Source organism: Tamandua tetradactyla, unplaced genomic scaffold, assembly GCF_023851605.1.
Source record: "Tamandua tetradactyla isolate mTamTet1 unplaced genomic scaffold, mTamTet1.pri scaffold_110_ctg1, whole genome shotgun sequence".
NCBI classification, from domain to species: domain Eukaryota; kingdom Metazoa; phylum Chordata; class Mammalia; order Pilosa; family Myrmecophagidae; genus Tamandua; species Tamandua tetradactyla.
The window spans coordinates 353,616-371,216 of record NW_027518263.1 but is presented as its reverse complement, the minus strand read 5'-3'; the positions used below and the strand labels follow the sequence as shown (position 1 = coordinate 371,216).

The 17,601-nt window shown below is 38.1% G+C and overlaps 2 protein-coding genes across 27 annotated transcripts in view; one reads left to right on the top strand and one right to left on the bottom strand.

Moving 5' to 3' along the window:
• LOC143673081 (neuronal growth regulator 1-like) overlaps window positions 1-3,537 on the bottom strand; it is a 53,662-nt gene extending 50,125 nt beyond the window's left edge. For 4 of the 7 annotated variants that reach the window (XR_013170182.1, XR_013170186.1, XR_013170184.1 and 1 more), the window contains exons 1-2: window positions 3,460-3,516; window positions 2,344-2,572 (exon numbers count right to left, since the gene is read on the bottom strand). Coding sequence is in view for 2 of the 7 variants with exons in the window: in XM_077147456.1 (XP_077003571.1) it covers window positions 2,344-2,572; window positions 3,355-3,410 (285 nt within the window). In the remaining 5 variants the exon portion in view is untranslated. Of the gene's footprint in view, window positions 1-2,167; window positions 2,255-2,343; window positions 2,573-3,354 lie in introns of all 7 variants that reach the window. The other 3 variants (XR_013170183.1, XM_077147456.1, XM_077147455.1) reach the window with 3 other exon arrangements.
• The window catches only part of LOC143673080 (putative calcium-binding mitochondrial carrier K02F3.2), a 151,308-nt gene that overhangs the window by 77,029 nt on the left and 56,678 nt on the right, over window positions 1-17,601 (top strand). For 2 of the 20 annotated variants that reach the window (XR_013170180.1, XR_013170173.1), the window contains one exon: window positions 9,053-9,142. The exons of 14 other annotated variants lie outside the window; for them this stretch is intronic. Coding sequence is in view for 2 of the 6 variants with exons in the window: in XM_077147446.1 (XP_077003561.1) it covers window positions 8,096-8,197 (102 nt within the window). In the remaining 4 variants the exon portion in view is untranslated. 4 more of the 20 variants (XR_013170170.1, XR_013170168.1, XM_077147453.1 and 1 more) reach the window with 4 other exon arrangements.

Sequence of the window (17,601 nt, the reverse complement as noted above, 5' to 3'; positions counted from 1 at the left end):
ACAGTTGATAGATGTGCTTTATCCAGAAGGTATTTGGAAGTGCTGTTTAGCCTGGCACTGCTGGAAGTGTTTATATACTCTCAGCCCCATAAGGCAATCCCACTTCAAGGTATATACCCCAAAAGATTGAAAGTAGGGACTTGAACAGACATTTGCACACTGGTGTTCACAGTGGCATTACTTGCAATTGTCAAACAATGGAAGCAACCCAAGTGACCATCAGCCTATGAATGCATGAACAAAAGTGGTTTATACATAACAATGGAATATTATTCAGCTGTAAAAAGGAATGAACTTCAGATACATGCAACAATGTGGATGAACCTTGAAGACATGTTGAGTGAAATAAGCCAGACACAAAAGTCAAATACTGATCATACTGATCATACTGATTTGAAATAAGCAAATTCATAGAGGTAGAAACTGGAATATAGATTACCAGGGTCTGGGGTTAGGGTAGAGAATAGGAAGTTGATGTTTAAATTGTACAGAGTTTTCATTTGGGATGATAGAAAACTTTTGGTAATGGATAGTGTGATGGTCACATAACATTGTGAATGTAATTAATGGCACTGGATTATATATTTGAATATGGTTTTAGTGGTAAGTTTCAGGTAGTATATATGTTACAAGAATAAAAATTAAAAAACATAAGATTGCACTTACAAACAGTTAACTCTAGTGTAAACCAAGGACTATACTTAATAGTATAAGTAAGATAACATTCCTCCATCAGTTGTAACAAATGAACCACAAGGTACATTTATTTAATAATACAGGGCTATATGGGGACTTTGCATTTTCTGCACGATTTTTCCTTAAGCCTACAACTTCTCTGATTAAAACAATGAATACATTCATTAACTAATAATTTTTAAATTTGCACTCTTTTTTATAATGCAAGCAGCAAATTTATTGAGAACACATATGAGAGGCTATAACAGGCACTCTTGTATAGACAGAGATGAGAATGATGAGAGGCCAAAATATGCATTCTTTTTTTTTCTTCTTCCAAATTAGATTGGGTGTCAGTGTATCATAACAACCAGGTAGTGAACCTCATGAAATAAACCTAATTTAGGTGTTATTGAATATCTGGTTTTAGAATATTTATAGTCACGTTAGAGATTACTGTTTTTCTGTGTGTATTGTGGAATGAGACAAAATCATTTGATTTCCTCCATAATGTTAATTTCAAATATCACTCGAGTGAGCAATCAGCCTCTCCAGAATATCAACTAGTTCCATCGCCCTATCCAATATTATTGACAGCCCCTTCCAACATGAAAAAGTTAGACTGCGCATAGCCCAAACCCCCTAAAGAAAGAGATACAAAGATCGAAGGTGATGGTGGAGTTATAGAGAAGGTAAGGTTTAACATACAAGCATGATTGTGGAATCATTATACTGATATTTCTTTTAGTTACAGTATCTTAGAGCAGCTAGAAGTGAAAACCTAGAATTGTGGAATATCAAACTCTGAAATCTGTTCTACAACTAATTGATGTAATGTGCTTTGAAATATATTGCTTTTTTGAATATGTGTTATCTTTCACAAAAGAGAAAAAGAAAAAGAATTGTGTTTTGTAGGATGTTGGCTTGAAGAAAAAAAAATACTTCCTGTATACTTTACATATTTAAATTACTCAAAAAGATCTTGAAATCAATCTTCAAAATATGCATTCTTGATACTATGTCTGGGTCATACTGATTCAGATTTTTTGAAAGGAAAATGGAGGAGGTTGCTAGGATTTCCATAGCCTTTCTTGTTTTATTCTATAGATTTATTTCCAAAGTAGAACATGAAATATCATTTTCACTAAAATTCCTCATGGATCCTGGCTCCATCATGGGACAGGAGAGCCCATAAACACTTCCAGCAGTACCAGTCTAAACAGCACTTCTGAATACTTTCTGAATAAAGCACATCCATCAACTATACAAAAACAGCCATAGGTCACATTGGTTTGCATCAATATACCAACTTTTTACTTTGAAGCAAGCCTCTGAAATATAATAAAAGACACTGAGAGTAGCACCATATCTATTTTTGAATATATCCTACAAAGTTGCTTTGAGAAAGTTCAACCAGTATTTGCAAAGTGGTTTAACCATGGGAACAGAAGTCTAGAGATAAAATGGAAAAACTTTGTGAAAATGTTCAAACCTTCATTTAGAGCCCATCAGATGGGAAGGAATTCAGGACCTACATCCAATCTCTGGAATCAGTCAAGGAAAGTGGCTTTCTGGGTCTCTATACATGAATAGAAGAAAAGACTGAGATACCTCTTCCCCCCTCCACCACCGACAAGTACACCATGCCCCTGACACATTAGGACTCACCTTGCACAATGAGGTGGACCCTAGATGTTTTGGGATGATTGTCTGCACAGAGCAGGTGTAAGGACCTTCATCATATACATCCACATTTTGGATCATGATGCTGTACTGGGTTGGTGTGTTGACCAGGATGATCACACGAGAGTCTATGGACCACTTGTCATTCCCAGCATAGAAGATGGTGCTGTGGTTCAGCCAGGTCACCTGGGTTACCTGGTCATTGATGCTACACCTGTGAGCAAGTTGGGGGTGGCGGAGAGAGACAGAGGGAGATGTCAGTGAAGCTGCCAGTCTTCAGTAGTAAATGATAAAAACATAACCCATTGTTAAAAGAGGATGATCTATTATTGATGAGATGTCCTAAATATAGGGCGAATGTGGCCTGAATCATTCCAAAGAACTGATGAGACAAAATCAGTTCTATTTGATTTAGGGACAGATATGTGAATATCCTTGCTGTATATTTGCTTTCCATTTTATTTTTCCCCTAGGCTCAGATGAAAATTAGTTCATATTTTTTGAGCTCATTTACTGACTTTGGGGAGAAGTGGCCCTGGGTGGTACAGGAGAGAAAAGTTGTTCTATATTTCAAATAGGTCACTGATAATCCACAAAGCAAACACTGTAACTAATCAAAAATTGAACATATTTTCTTCCAGTCTTCCCTGATGTTGATAATTACTTGTACCCCTAAGCTGCTCAATTCCTGCAAACCACAATATGGATTAGGAAAATCTCCCTCAGAAAGAGAATGGTTTCTGAGGATATCATGGGTATTTCTTAATATTTCAGGAGAGGGAAGAAGCAAAATGTCAGCAAAGCCTCATCCTCACTCATATGCTCTTTTCCTACTCCTGTTAAGAGAGCACTGTGTGGCTGACATCACTTTGATTATCAAGGTAAAGCTCTAATCCATGCCCCACCCCTCTACCTTCTCTCTCCACTCCCCACAATAAACACAAATGGAATTGGCTTCTTGTTGTGTACAACTGATAGGTTATCGAGCCTACACACACAAACCATGGTGACCTCCATTCATAAAGAACATTTGCACATGAGCCCAGGAACATAGAATATGGGAAAAGAAACTTGAGGAAAATAAATCCAATAAGGGCTTACATTTAAACCCAGTGTCCCCACCCGGTCTTCAGTGAGGCATGGGGAACTGAGTTCTGGTGATGGCATAGAGCATGTGAGATCACAATTGATCTGACTTGCCTCAGTAGGACCAGCAGAGAGGGGAGGTGAGCCTCCTAAAGAGGAAGTGAACTGCAGACCCTTGGTGAGAAGAACTGCCAGAACTTACCACCTCCTCAAACAACAGAGACACATCTGACAGGGCTCAGGAGAGACAAGGGCACAGGAGACACTTCCAAGGGGTAGACATGTTGACCAAGTGACCACTTGATTTGGCCTGAGAGGTCAAGGGTCTGATGGTGGAACATACACCAGAGCACCAGTTCCTGTTCCAAGGGGAAAGTCACAGGTAGCCAGGTGGTCTTCCCAGGGATGAAGGAACAGAAACAGTCCTAATCTCCCATTACAGAGGTCTACGATGACCTATTCAGGTGTTATTCTGCAGGTGCTATTCAGCAGGTGTGGGCCGTGCTGATGTGGGATATGAGTGGGGTCCATTAGATGTTTTCACAAGATGGCAGGAAGAGTTTTCTAAAGTTACTTTATTTTCTGTTTTTCAAATTACAAAAGTAAAAATAAGCATTGTCAGATGAGATACAATCCAATGGTATACAAAGGCTAAGCTCATCCTTCCTTCTACACCCAACTCCCTGCACAGAGGTCACTGGCTTGGGAGTAGCCTGTTACTTCTCAATCCATATCTTACTCCCTACAAATACATATTCCCATAAACAAAGCTTTTGTTGATTTGGTTTTACCTGGGAAAAAATCAAACTCCAATATTTCTATACAACTTTTTTTCCCTACTTAACCATGGACATCCTTGTAAACCTGTAGTTAAAGATTCAATTCTGTCTGCATTTGTAAGTTCTTGAGTCATATGTACACGTATTTACTACAATTTGCACAATCGAGACTTTATCATAGATGCTGAATATTCCTTCCCTCCTTCCTTCTTTCTTTCCTTCCTCCCTCCCTCCCTCCTTACCCCCTCCCTCCCTCCTTACCCCTTCCCTCCCTCCTAACCCCCTCAATCCCCCCTTCCTTCCTTCTTTCCTTTGCCTTCTCCTCACTATCACCATTCTTTGCATTACCCAAGTTCTGCATCTGCTTCATACCCCTGGCCAGGTAGCCTGTTCTCATCACCCTGTAGTTCTTCTGTACTATATTTCCAAATACTTAATAACTCTAGATACTGTACACACACATGCATATACACATGTATGCATATGAACAGGCTTGATCTTTATCATGGCTCTTTATTTTTTTTAAATAAATAATTTATGTCTGCTACCCCAACTTGCTTTAGGGCATTAGCTATAAGATTAATGCAAAAGGTCAGAGGAACCCCTGGATAATGTAGTGCATGCAGGATTCATAACCCCTTCTCCCCCAAGAACACCCCCAACTTCACTGGAAACTAAGTATATCTACTAGGATAAACACAACTTCTTCCAGAAAGTGTGCTGAACTTTTCAAATAAACTTTTTTCTTTGGGAATAATTTCAGATTTGCAGAACAGGTACAAAGATAGCATCTTAATATTCTTATTTCAGAATACTTGGTGGAACTTCCTTCAAATTTATATTGCTATATCTCTTAATTTACATTTAACAGCTACATAACACTTATGGGATATTAATATATCACAGTCCATTTTCTTTTTCCCTTTAAGCCTTTTTTCCCAGATGCACATAGTTCTTGCCCTCCCTAAAACAGTTTTAATAGACAGAGACAACCTTCCGAAGAAGTAGTCTTGAGCTCATTCATTGCCTAAAAGGGACTCCAAAGATGAAACCAAGGTGCATAGTAAATCTGTTGTTAAAAATATATACTGCATATATTTCTAGATAAGTCTAGGATGAGTGAAGTGAGTTTCTAGGGCCCAACTGCAGTCACTACTTGGACCTAATAATTTAGGTATCATCAAATGATTTTTCCCAGTGTCACAAGCTTTGTCACTGATAGAAGGAAAACTCAATCTCACGTTGTTTCCTCCACATCCTGAGACCCTGGCTTTTCCTTCCTTTTATGACAACTTTTCACTCCTCCTCTGAAAGGTACTCTCCCTACTCCCCACTTTCAAAATCAATTCTTAGGAAAAGATTATGATAAGTTCATTCATTCATTCTCAGTTCTAACTGAATTATCAGGGTTATTGTGCAGCACTTTCTGATGACAACTGTGCTTTCATAAAGATCAAGCCCCTCTTTGAACAACTCCAAAAAATGAAGTTCTAGTGGTAGAATCCCAAGCATCAGTATGCCTTGGAATGGATGGTGAATTTTCCCAAAGTGAAGGGGGTCTTCTGGTCCCTGGAACCTCACCAACCTGGTTGGCTAAGGGCAAACAAACATTCTTGCTTACACTGTGGACAATTACGTACATCATTGCACATTTTTAAGTTGACATAAAAATTTTAATTTAAATTATAGATGTCAATGATGCAGTTTCAGCCTGCAGAAAATATTCACATTTTAAAATAAAATTGTCACAGTATTCCTTTATATAGATTCAATAAAATGTAAATACCATAGTGATTAGACACTCTTGATTATCTATTTTAAAAATCCATGAACAAGCTCTTCTTTAAAAGTCATAAATATACATTGTTTGTTTGTTTAACTTGAACTCATATTTCTGTTATTTGCCCTCTGCAGGATTTTATCCCAAAATAACATTTTATCCTTCAAGATCTTTTATTGATCACCCATCATATTTCTTGGCAGCAAAATATGTTTAGGTATTGAATGCAAATTTATTTTATGTTCTGTGATCATAAAGTTCTATATAATAATATATTCTTTTCAGCTGAGTTATCATTACAAGCCTAAAACTGATAAAATGACATAAATATATTTCACATTTTGTTAAGTGATAATTAAACATAAAAAGTAAACTTTTATGGGAAATCTCGCTCTTAATAAGATGGATGAGTCATTTTTCTCATCACTATACCATAGATAAATATCATTTACTGCTAGAATAAGATAGTGTTCAGGATGAATTATATCCCTATTTTCACTTTTAGAGGAAACTTGCCCAAATAAGCAAAGAGATTAAATGAAAATTTTGTAAAGCAGTATCACTCAATTCCTTGAATCTTTTCCAAGATACATGCCAAAACTCACATGGCAGTATATCTTCAAAAATTATTTTAATGATCTCACAGCTGACAATTCAATTAGTTCCACCTTCAACTTTGTCAAAAGCAAAGAACTGGAAAATATCTGACTTGCAAAGGGGTTTGTAACCCAGCATTCAATTTATCAATATCTAGAAAGTATGCCTTAACATTTTACCAGGCCTTATCAAATGACCATGAAAGATATGTTACTCTTTCACTTCGGAGCACCTTGCTTAACTCACTGTACTCAAAAAGATGGAAAAAATCTCAATACTGTTTATTTTAATATACCAACTCATACTACTCTCTGTTAGAAAAAAAAAGTCTCTTACTTGTGAGTTCTAATTGTAAGATAGTAAAAGCCTTGGCTTTGCCATGGATTTATTACTGATGCAATAATATACCATTGATTTCAGCATTTCTCTACATTACTTTTGTGGTTTTCTCCCTTAAGGACAATACTCTGTTTGATAACATCATGTTGATTGAAGTGACAAAGATAATAAAGGTAATTGTCTCTTCAGCAAACTCACTGTCTCCTGGGTATTCCTGAAGGTGTGGATTTTCCTTTTTTTTTTTTTGTAAAGTGGAAGCAGTAAGAAAGCAGAATCAGGTTACAATTTAATTTCAGGCACTTTCTCAAGCAGGTCAATTTTAGGAAATTTGAGTGTCTCAAAATGTATGCCCTTAAAATTATCACTGGCTGGCAGAAAAACGTTCTAATTTCTATAGGGTCCAGTAACAACTGACCTTGAAGCATTTCAATTGAAATCTACACTTCTGGGCTCAAATATCGTTTTTTCCACTAGAGCCTGATCCCATTCTCAGAGCCCTTGCACCCATCTCCTGGAAAGTCTTGTGTCCTTCTAGTGTACACATATCCCAAGTAACCTGCTTTTAAGCCAGCATGATGATTGGACCCCTCTTTAACCCCCGTAGAGAGGGGTAGCTGGAGAAAAGCTATCCCTCTGAAAGGGGCAGAGAGAGATGGTTCACAAATTCTTGACAGTTCCTACAATTTACTAATGATAAAGAAACTTAGTGGAACCATGGTGTTGGCCTAGAGAAATTGTTTTCCTCATCCTGACAAGGTATTTCACAAGAAAGGACAGTTTCATGGTTTCTTGCTCCCTTCTATTGTCTTGGGGCTCTTCCACTGTCTTCTGAACAGCAGGGGAAAAAAAAGAACTTGGGAAAGATTTGAAAGCATGCTTAAGTGTTTTTCCAAACCTTGGTTCCTTCCCTGTTGTTTATTGAAAAGGCTGGGCCTCCCATTAACAAGGAATGAATGGGGGAGGGTTTCTTACCTTAAATAAGGAAAATCCAAATGGGAAATTGAGAAATGTTAGTAACAATTTTCTGATCTCTTAAAAACTCTTTCAGACATTTACAATTCTTACATTTCTAAGGAAACCTTACCTTTTAGTCTTTGATAAAATAGAACGCATTGCAAGTAGTGTCTGAAATTATATAGTTCTTCTTATGTTCCAGGCCCAGTTGCAAGATCTTTATATATATGAAATCATTAATCCTCATAACTCCCCTTTGAGATATGTTCCATTATCATCTACATTTTGCAGAAGAGAAAACTGAGACACAGAGAGTTTCAGTAACTTTCTTGAAGCTCAGAGTTGGTATGTATTAATGCAGAGCCCAGCTCAAATTCAGGTAGCCCAGCCCAGAGCTCCTGTATGTAATGGCTGTGACCCTTCCATTCTTAAAAAGGAAGTGCTATGGCTTGAGAATCTAAGTAATAAGGCCAGTAGGTGTTATCAGTCAGTTTATCTTAAATTTATGGCATTTATTCCTTTTATTTATAAGTAGTAAAATAGTTTCAGAGAAAGGAAAGATATTTCAAAGTGAATTTTGCACATCCTTCCACTGTCTGGTATGAGGAGAGGAAGAGGAGGTAAAAATCAGGAAAGACATTGAAGGTCAGGCATCTGGTAAGATCAGTTAAGACAAAGTATCCAATTGGAACACCACTGAATGTGGAAGGTGGGAATAAGATACAGGGTTGTTTTGTTTACTGGGGGGTGGGGAGGAAAGTTTGGAAAAATCCATGCCTTAAAGCAGTGGTTTTCCAAACTTAAATGGTCATCTTACCCATCTAGAAAGGTTTTTAAAATACAGATTGCTGTGCCCATCCCCCCCACCCCAAGAGCTTTGGTTTTAACAGATCTGGGGTGGGGCCTGAGAATTACATAGCTAACAAACTCTCAGGTGATGCCAACATTGCTGTCTAGGGACCTCACTTTGAGAACCACTGTCATAAGGAAACCATACAAGAGACAGATTGGAAATTTAATCAAAATCAAAATAATACATTCTTCCTGATATGTGAAGTTGGCCAGCTTTATGTTTTTTTATGTTCTTTATTTTTATTGTTTGCTTTTGCAAATGCAAAAGAACACAAGTGTAATGGTATTTCATTCATTCATTCAACAGATATTTATATGAGTACCTAATGTATTCAGGACAAATTTGTTGGTGCTGAGAAAACAGGGAAAGGCCAGACGAAGCTTACATCTCATGAAGGTATATCTATTGGGAGACAAAGGAAATATATAAGTGCATATATTAGTTTTAGATAGTAAGAGTGGTGACAAATAAAACATGGTAATGAAAGGAGAGTGACCTGGGAACTGGGGGCATGTTTTACACACAGTGGTCAGGAAATGTCTTCTGTGGCCTGCATGCTAAGTGCTGAAGTTTTTATGCCTCTAAATCTGAATACATGTCTGAAAGTCATAATTAAATTAACCAAAAAGTAAAAGTTACATACCACATATATACACAGATCTCAGAAGACACATTTCAATAATCTGGTTAGCAAGACAGCAAGTCCTTTCAGCCAGCCTCGTCTATCCATAACAATAATATGTGAGTTCAAAGAATCAGTCATTAAAACTTGGGGAAACTGAGAGTTAGCTAGAATATTTCTTTATATTTCTACCTTTAATGCTGAGAAAATACCTGAAATATGTGACATACTTCTCTGCCTTAATGAGTAGACAGTGGCAAATATAGTTTAATTTCTAATACAGACTTATTCTCAACTTCCATTGTCTCTGTAGTATAATGTTAATATCAAAGATATTGGCCTCTTCATAGAAGATACATTAGTTAAATTAAATATGTAAGTAATTATTTGTAGCTATAAATACTGTGTATTTATAGAGTGTATAATGACCAGTGGGGCGCCTGTCTCTGTAGCTATAAATACTACAGAGACAGGAGCCCCACTGGTCATTATACACTCGACCACGAGCACCTCTGATGTACACACACACACATATACACAACAAAAAAAATGCATATTCAGAGTCTAAGGCTTCTCTACATGTATATTTAAAATAAGTGTTTTCATTTCCATAACAATCTGGAAAATTAGAATATGCACATATTCTGGATATGACCACTGTATAAGGAGGTCATAGCATATCATTTTCTGCATATGACCACTGCATAAGGAGGGACCCTTCTCTAAAGATGTTCAGATTTGCATCTGCATTTATTGTCACATTGGCATCTAAAGATATTTCTTTCATTGTCTCAAGCTAAAGAGAAAAACACAGAGGTAGATTTACCAGGCATTCCTGCCAATGAAGGCTGAATGATGCCGGGATATGCTGCAGGAAGGAAGGTTTGCAAGAGTTGGAATAAACTGATGTGTAAGGAAAATTTAGTCATCCCATAGCAATATAATTGTCTTCCAGCAATCAAGGCCAAATAATCACATTGCAGCTTGAAATGTAACTTCAATAAAACATCATCTGTTCCATTGAAGTAATGTTAATTTAGATTTCATTGGTTATATATGTGCATAATTTGTCATTTTAGAATTTAGAGTCTTACCAGGGTATATACTTATGGCGTTTATATATGTTTATAAAAATAAAATAAAAGTTTTATCCTTGAGAATCCAGGAGAATCTTTCATTTCCCCACACTCTGCCCTTTCCTTGAAGTGGCTACCCATTGAGCCCTCAACTTAGGGAGTGCTGGTAGACATGGTTGGGTTGAGTGGGAAAGCCTCACAATGTGTTTCTTAGAATATCCTTTTCTAATGCACCCCTCATATTAACTTATTTTTTTCCTTTTTTTATCATTTCCCTTTTACATAAATTGAGAGTTAATTCAATTTCAGTTAAGAAAAGTACTACTATGTATCAAAATATGTTAATAATGACAGTTAGAAAAATGGGAGGAAGAAGATCTTTAGAAAATTCTGAGACCAGTAAGAAATGTATTTTTAAAAGAAAAGGAGAAAAGGTAAGCCAAAATGAAATACTTTTAGACCAATTCCCAAAGTATTCTAAATTGCACAAAGCTGTTCTCCTGGGAGGCTTTAACTACTCAGTTATTTCCTGAGTTGCAAATACAGCCAACTTTAAAGCATCAACAAGCACCCTGCATTACATAAGTGAATATTTTATGATTCAGATAGTTGGAAATTCAACACAAACAATAACTCTACTAGAGCTAATTTGTTCTGATAAAGTATTGGTTTAGAACATACATTTCAGAGAGCCTCTGCAGAATAGTGGTAGGGCTGAAAGATTCTCAGAGAGGGTCTAGTACAAAATGTTTCATCAGAGCAAGAGAATCGACTACACCACATGTGCACTCTTTTGCTGATGATGCATAATTGGAAGGTGGCACTTCACCAACACTAGCTTGAGTGGGGAGTGACAATACACGGGGGAAGTATGTATGTGCACATGCGTGTGTGTTTATGTGTGTATTTGTGTGTGAATGTGTATGAATGTGTGTGCACATGTATATGTATGCGTATGTATGTGTGTTTCTCTGTGTTTTTATGTGTGTTTGCATGTGTGTGCATGTGCACACATATAATTTACATGTTTGTGTGTATGTTGGGGTGGAGGTGGTGAGATGCATATCCACAGAAAACTTAGACAGATACCTTAGGGTAAGTGCTTTGAAGGAAATAGAGTACTTGAAACAAAACCAAGGAAGGTGTGGTGCATCCTGAAAATGGTGTCATTTGAAGCAGAAAATCAGCTCACAGATGATGATGTGCTATGGTTTCAGCCATGACTGGTGATATATGAGTCCATCAGAAAAGTGCTCATTGTGTCCTGAAGCAGGCAAGGGGAACTTCCATTCCCATGAGAGCAGTGAGGGCGCTGCCTGAATACAGAGACAACTCTACACACCTCACAGCCCATGGGATGCTCTGGCTGGAAGCACTTCTGAACATAGCCTCTGAAACAATGAAGGAAAATGAAGGGAGTGATGCATGTGGAAAGATGGATCAGCAAAGTGGAAATCGCTTAGAAGTCCAAGAGAGGGATTAAACCACACTGCTGTGGTTGGGAAGAGGAGAATTCCTATGTTGGTAACAGAAGGTAAAGTGTAGGGTTAGTTAAACACAATTAAGGGAAGAAAGGGTAGGCAGAAAGGAAGAGGAAGTTCTCTGAAGACAATGATTGACCCAGCTTCTTCCCAGCTTCCAAGTCACACTGTAGATCCAAAGGGTATGTAGGAAGATAACTTTGTTTCCCAAGTGGAGAGAGGCAAGAACAATATAAAACAGCAACAAAGCCATCATAAGAAATGATACTTGCCTTCAGGATTCTTATGGTCCTAAGCAAAGGATAGCATGCAAAAGCATTAAAAGACACCTGTTGCATTCGTGGATGTTATAAAAACTGCAAACTATCATTACCATTGTAAATCCACCCATTCATTTAACAGGTATTTATTAGGCATCTATCTAAGTCCCACACAGACTGCTAGGCCCTAAGAATAAGACACGAGTTGAGCAGAGCCACTGGCTTTACCTTTAAGGGGCTTTTGTTTTGGTGAGGTCACTAGACAATAAAGAACTGTACAGATGCGCATATCTAATAACAACTGTATCATGATGACGGTTAGCATAGACATATTCAGGGGGTCAGGTGGGAAAGGCCTACTTAGATGTGCAGTCTGGAGACAGGTCACTTTGGAGAAGTAAATCATTTTTTTCTAAGGCTGAAAAACAAGAAAGAGCATCATGCAAATGTAGTGGTTCCAGAGGGCATAGGAGACAGAGTTCAGGGGAGATGTGAGGGTGCCAGAGCCAAGAGAGACTCAGACAAGGAGTTGAGTACAGCAGAATAGTAGCCAAAATGGCTCCAGAAAGGAGGATGAGGAAGCAGACCTGATGCATGAGGTTGAGGAGGTATGAACCCCCATGGTCAATGTCTACAGGTGTGATGGGGAGGCCCTGAATACACTTCCAGAGAGGTACATCACGGTCTGAGCATCTTTTCCCAGAGAATATGTTGGGCTCTCTTTGGAAAATGGGTCATAACAGGGCAAAGAGGCAAAGATATAAGTAAAGGGACCATTGTATCCCTTTAAACTTGATTGACAAGAGGGGTCAAGCTAGGGTGATTAAGCAGTTAAGCCAGGGTGGTTAAGTAGCTTAAGCCAGGGATGGAAACAAAAAAGGAGGATTAAGAAATGAATCCTTAAGGAGGGGTGAGATGTTAATAATGTTTCTAAACTTTCAAGAAGTTTGGCAGCAAAGGTGCCAATGGAGATAGAAAGCACTGTGCTCTCCAGAAGTTCATAGATTGGATTGATTGTTCACTATTAGAGACTCTTAGGAATTCATTCATTCATTTTACGGACATATACTGTGTACCTACTGGGTCTAGGCCAGTGCTTTTCCAACTTTAATGTGCCCACAAATGGCCTGTGCATCTTGTTAAACTGCAGATTCTGATTCCCGAGGCCTGGGTGGGGACTGAGTTTCTGCCTTTCTGACAAGCTCCCTAATGAGCTGATGTCTTGGGGACCACATTTTTCATAGCAAGGTGTGATGGCTAATCTTGGGCATTAGAAATGCAGTAGTGACCAGGACAAGATTTCTACTGTCTAATGGTTCAGGAGATGAATATATACTGATGAGAAAGATCTTATTGAATGGGAATGCCTGATGATGTGGGGAAAAGGAGATAACTCACTGAGAAAAGTCACAGTGAAGGCAACAAAGCAGAGGATTTAAGAGACATGAAGGAATGGTCTTCTTTGTATCAGAAGTGAGAAAAGGACAAGAGAAACAGTAGGCTTCTGGATTTGGCTAAGGAAAGCAAGGAAGGCAACAAATGATTGTCTCTATTGTCCTCAAATTACATGGCAAAGTTATCAATGAAAGGTAAAGGGAGGAGTAGAGGAGAGAAAATAAAGGAAGCAAGAAAAAGGGAATTAGCTGTTGCAGAGAATGAGCGCAAAATTGTGAGGGAACTATGCTAGGTAGAATAGAGGTCCCATTTGTAAGTGATGGTCATGGATTTGTACTGACAACACTCTGCCAGTTTTGAGGATAGTCTCCAACAACTTTCAGCTGCTCAGGAACAGGCATAGAGAATATGGAAAGTTTGTTCATCCAGTGTTGGGGAGTACCAGGTGAGTAAGAGAGAGGACTCCAGGGATTCAAAGAATTGAGAAATAATTGAGTAAGAGGAGTGAAGATAGGAGGTGCTGATGGATTGGGGGAAAGTAGTGGGTTCAATGCATTGGAAGTCTTGATGAGATCCTTGAACAAATGAGCTGGAATAAAGAAACCCATGGATAGTGAGATGTGTGAATGTGGTGGCCAATGTCAATGAGGGGTCAACTAACAGAGACTAGTTGGCCCATCTAAGTGGATCTTAACATCACAGAGAAGATGATGGGAGGTGGGAGTTGTTTCTGAGCTTTGATGACACATACGAATTGAGCATTTTGAAGTAGTACATTGGACAGTGTGACAGTGGCTCAGTGGCAGAACTCTTGCCTGCCATGCTGGAGACCTGGGTTCAATTTCCAGTGCCTGCCCATGCCAAAAAGAAAAGGAAAAAAAAGAGGTAGTATATTGTGGTGGGCCTGGCATCATGCAGATGTGGCCACTTACTAAATGAGCACCATAGGACAGGCATTTTACATAACCTCTCAGAACCTCCATTTCCCCTTCTGTAAAGTGGGATGAACATATTTGCCTCACAGAGTTATTCAGTGTTATTATGAGGACTCAGTGAGACTGAGCATTTACAAGAATCAGAATTGCCCCTGACATTCTTTAAACTGTCCTGCTCTATTTCTTTTTCCAGAGAGCTCCAGTGACTCATTTGGACAAATGTAAATCAACTTCTATTATCTCAGCTTACATTTAAGTTGAATTAAGTGATACTGGATCCATTTACTCATCATTTTCCAAGGAGTTCTCAAGCCTTCTCCTTCTGTATTTTCAAATCTACAAAGAAAGGATTTTGAGCTAGAATTGTTTCAGCCAAATTTAGGCCAGGTTTATTCTTTTGACTAAAAGGTCAGAAATACTTTCAAATTTACATTTTTAGTATTATCTATTTAAATTAACTGAGCCATTTCTTTTCTAGTCTATCCATACTTTTCAGAAGTATTTTGTGCTTGACCTGTGTGGAGTTTTTCAGTGAGACTTCATTTCCCTCTATGGCTAAAGTCATCAAGGAAACTTTAACTTTGTATTTTTATCAGATTCTTTCACAGTGTTGACACAATGGTTGATGGGCTGGTTTCTAGATTGATGACCCCTGGTAAGTAAAGTGCTATATTTCTAAAAATACATAATTGAGAGATCAGTCAATACAATTGTATACACCTGAAAGAGAATTCAGTGGGCCTGCAGGCCTTGATAGCTGATGAAGTTGTGTCCTTGTTGTAGTCAGCTTCATTGTATAAATAGGACCACCGTGAATCTTGAAGAACCAGATATTGAGAACATTTCATTCTCACCTGGCCTGGAGTCAAATGAACACTGTAAGTGATGAAGAAGATGAGAACAAGGATCACAGGTGAATGAGTAAAGATGGGTTGGGTCAGATTTTCTACAGGAGGTAAGGAGCTCCAGAGAAAATAATCCAGTTCTCTTAAGAGACATTTAATGCATGGAGAGGGCACCATGGGAAAGGGAAAATTATTCTACAGGTCACACTCACAGCCCAGGGAGTTATCATTAGCTGGTGAAACAGTTTTTCAGAAGGAGTGGAAACATCTTAGGCCAGAGGAAGGACAAGCACAGATTTTAGCTAGGGGTTTCTTGGTAGAAAAATGTTCCATGTAAACAAGTCATTGGGATATATAGTCATCTCTTTTTTTGAACCACAGTCTGACTTTGGGATGCTTCATTTCATCATTTTCCTTTGTGATTTTTGTTTAACTGTTAGTGCCAAAGCATAGGGCAAAGCTATTTTAGAAGAAATGAGCCCTTGGGTGAAGAAGAAAAGTTGTCTTTTAAGATAAGAAAGATGAAAGTCTCTCATTTCCCTTCATTTGATCCATTTCCTGGCCCTCTGATCCTTTGCCAATGGTATGGAATTCCATGCGGGGCTGTAGAAGCCAGTGAGGTCAGGCACACGCACACATACCTGCTGGCAATCTACAGCAGTTTCAGGAGCTGCCTAGAGGGAGTCAGGGAGGCCTTGAAAAGTCACCCTGAACAATTCACATTATTTGTTGCCTGGCTACCACTCTGCCCTCCCAGGCCTCCACATCCTGGACAGCTTTGAAACTCTACCTCCCAATTTGTTCATTACACTTGGCAAAGAGCTGAGCAAGATGAAATTAAAATGTTTCCCAAGCACACATCATTTTAATTCAATTCAATAGATTATCCTGACATATTTACTCACAGCCACATCTGTCTCAGGATCATCCATGAAAAAGTATAAATTATAATTTTAAATTAAAAGCAAAGAGTTCTCAGAGCCTGATATTTTTTTGAAGAATGGAACAAACCAGCCACAGGCTCCCAGCATGAGGATTATGGGAGCAGAGACTCTAGCACTGCAGAAATTACAGCCCATGGATTTCCCTGCAAAAACCTTCCCGAATATAAAGCAGAAGATCCTGGAATCCCACAGACAGACAAACTTCAAAGGTCATTCTTCTTTCCTCAGAACTGTGCTCCAGGATTGTGAATATGGAAACCCCTCCATTTTGTTTATTCGGGCAGAACTGCTAAAGGACTGATTGATTTAGGAAACCAGAAAATATGCTGTGAATCAATTAATGTTTTTCCTATCTGTAAGAATTCTGTGTAATATACTGGCTGAGACAATGAGTGTTTTATTATGCAGTACGTGCAATCCTGCCAAAGCATTACAATTCACTAAACCCCTGATCCTTACTGAGCATCAGTTTGTTCATTCATAAAATTGAGATATATTTTTAAAACATCATAGATTCTTGTTTATATTCAAAGAAATAACCATTGCTAATGCTACCATCCCAGTATGGTGTTGCCTCTATAATTACTCAAATTATAGATGCTTCTATAATTACTCAAAACTGAAGAATAATAAACCAATTATGATGATGATTTTCACTCTTCCCTGGTGCTCAAGTCTAAAGCTACATAAATATCAAATATAAAGTCTGGAAAGTTAAGCAAGGGTATCCTTTTCTTTGTATCCCAACCAATGAACCATGATGTTTCAAGTTTAGAAAATAAAGATCCTGTGTGTTTAAGTGATTGTGGCTTAATGGTTAATCAGGAGGCCACTAAGATTGCTTGATTCATCCTGTGCCATCCCGAATAGACTAAGCATCAGAACAGAACCCTATTTGAGTTTTTAAAAATAAAACTCTCATTAAACAGATGCCTTAACCATCACTTCACTGTTCTAAGAAACACTTCTCGTATAGAATGTCCACTCTGACTATTTAGAAATACATTATGTATTTTAATAACCTAATCATCTTTTCCAATATAGATTATGCAAGCTAATTTGTCTTAAAAAAACAAAATGGAAGGCAAAACTCTTCCCTTGGACCATGAGAGTGATATTCTCTGTGGCAATAAAGTCACAGAGAATGATTTCTATATCTATCTATCATCCATCTAGACCATTTACATCATTATCATCTTCATCTAATCTGTCTTTCTAAGGCCATGATAAGGAAATTCAGCCTTACCTTATTATAGTGAATAATATGTTTTTTTCCAAAGTTCTTGAACCCACTCAC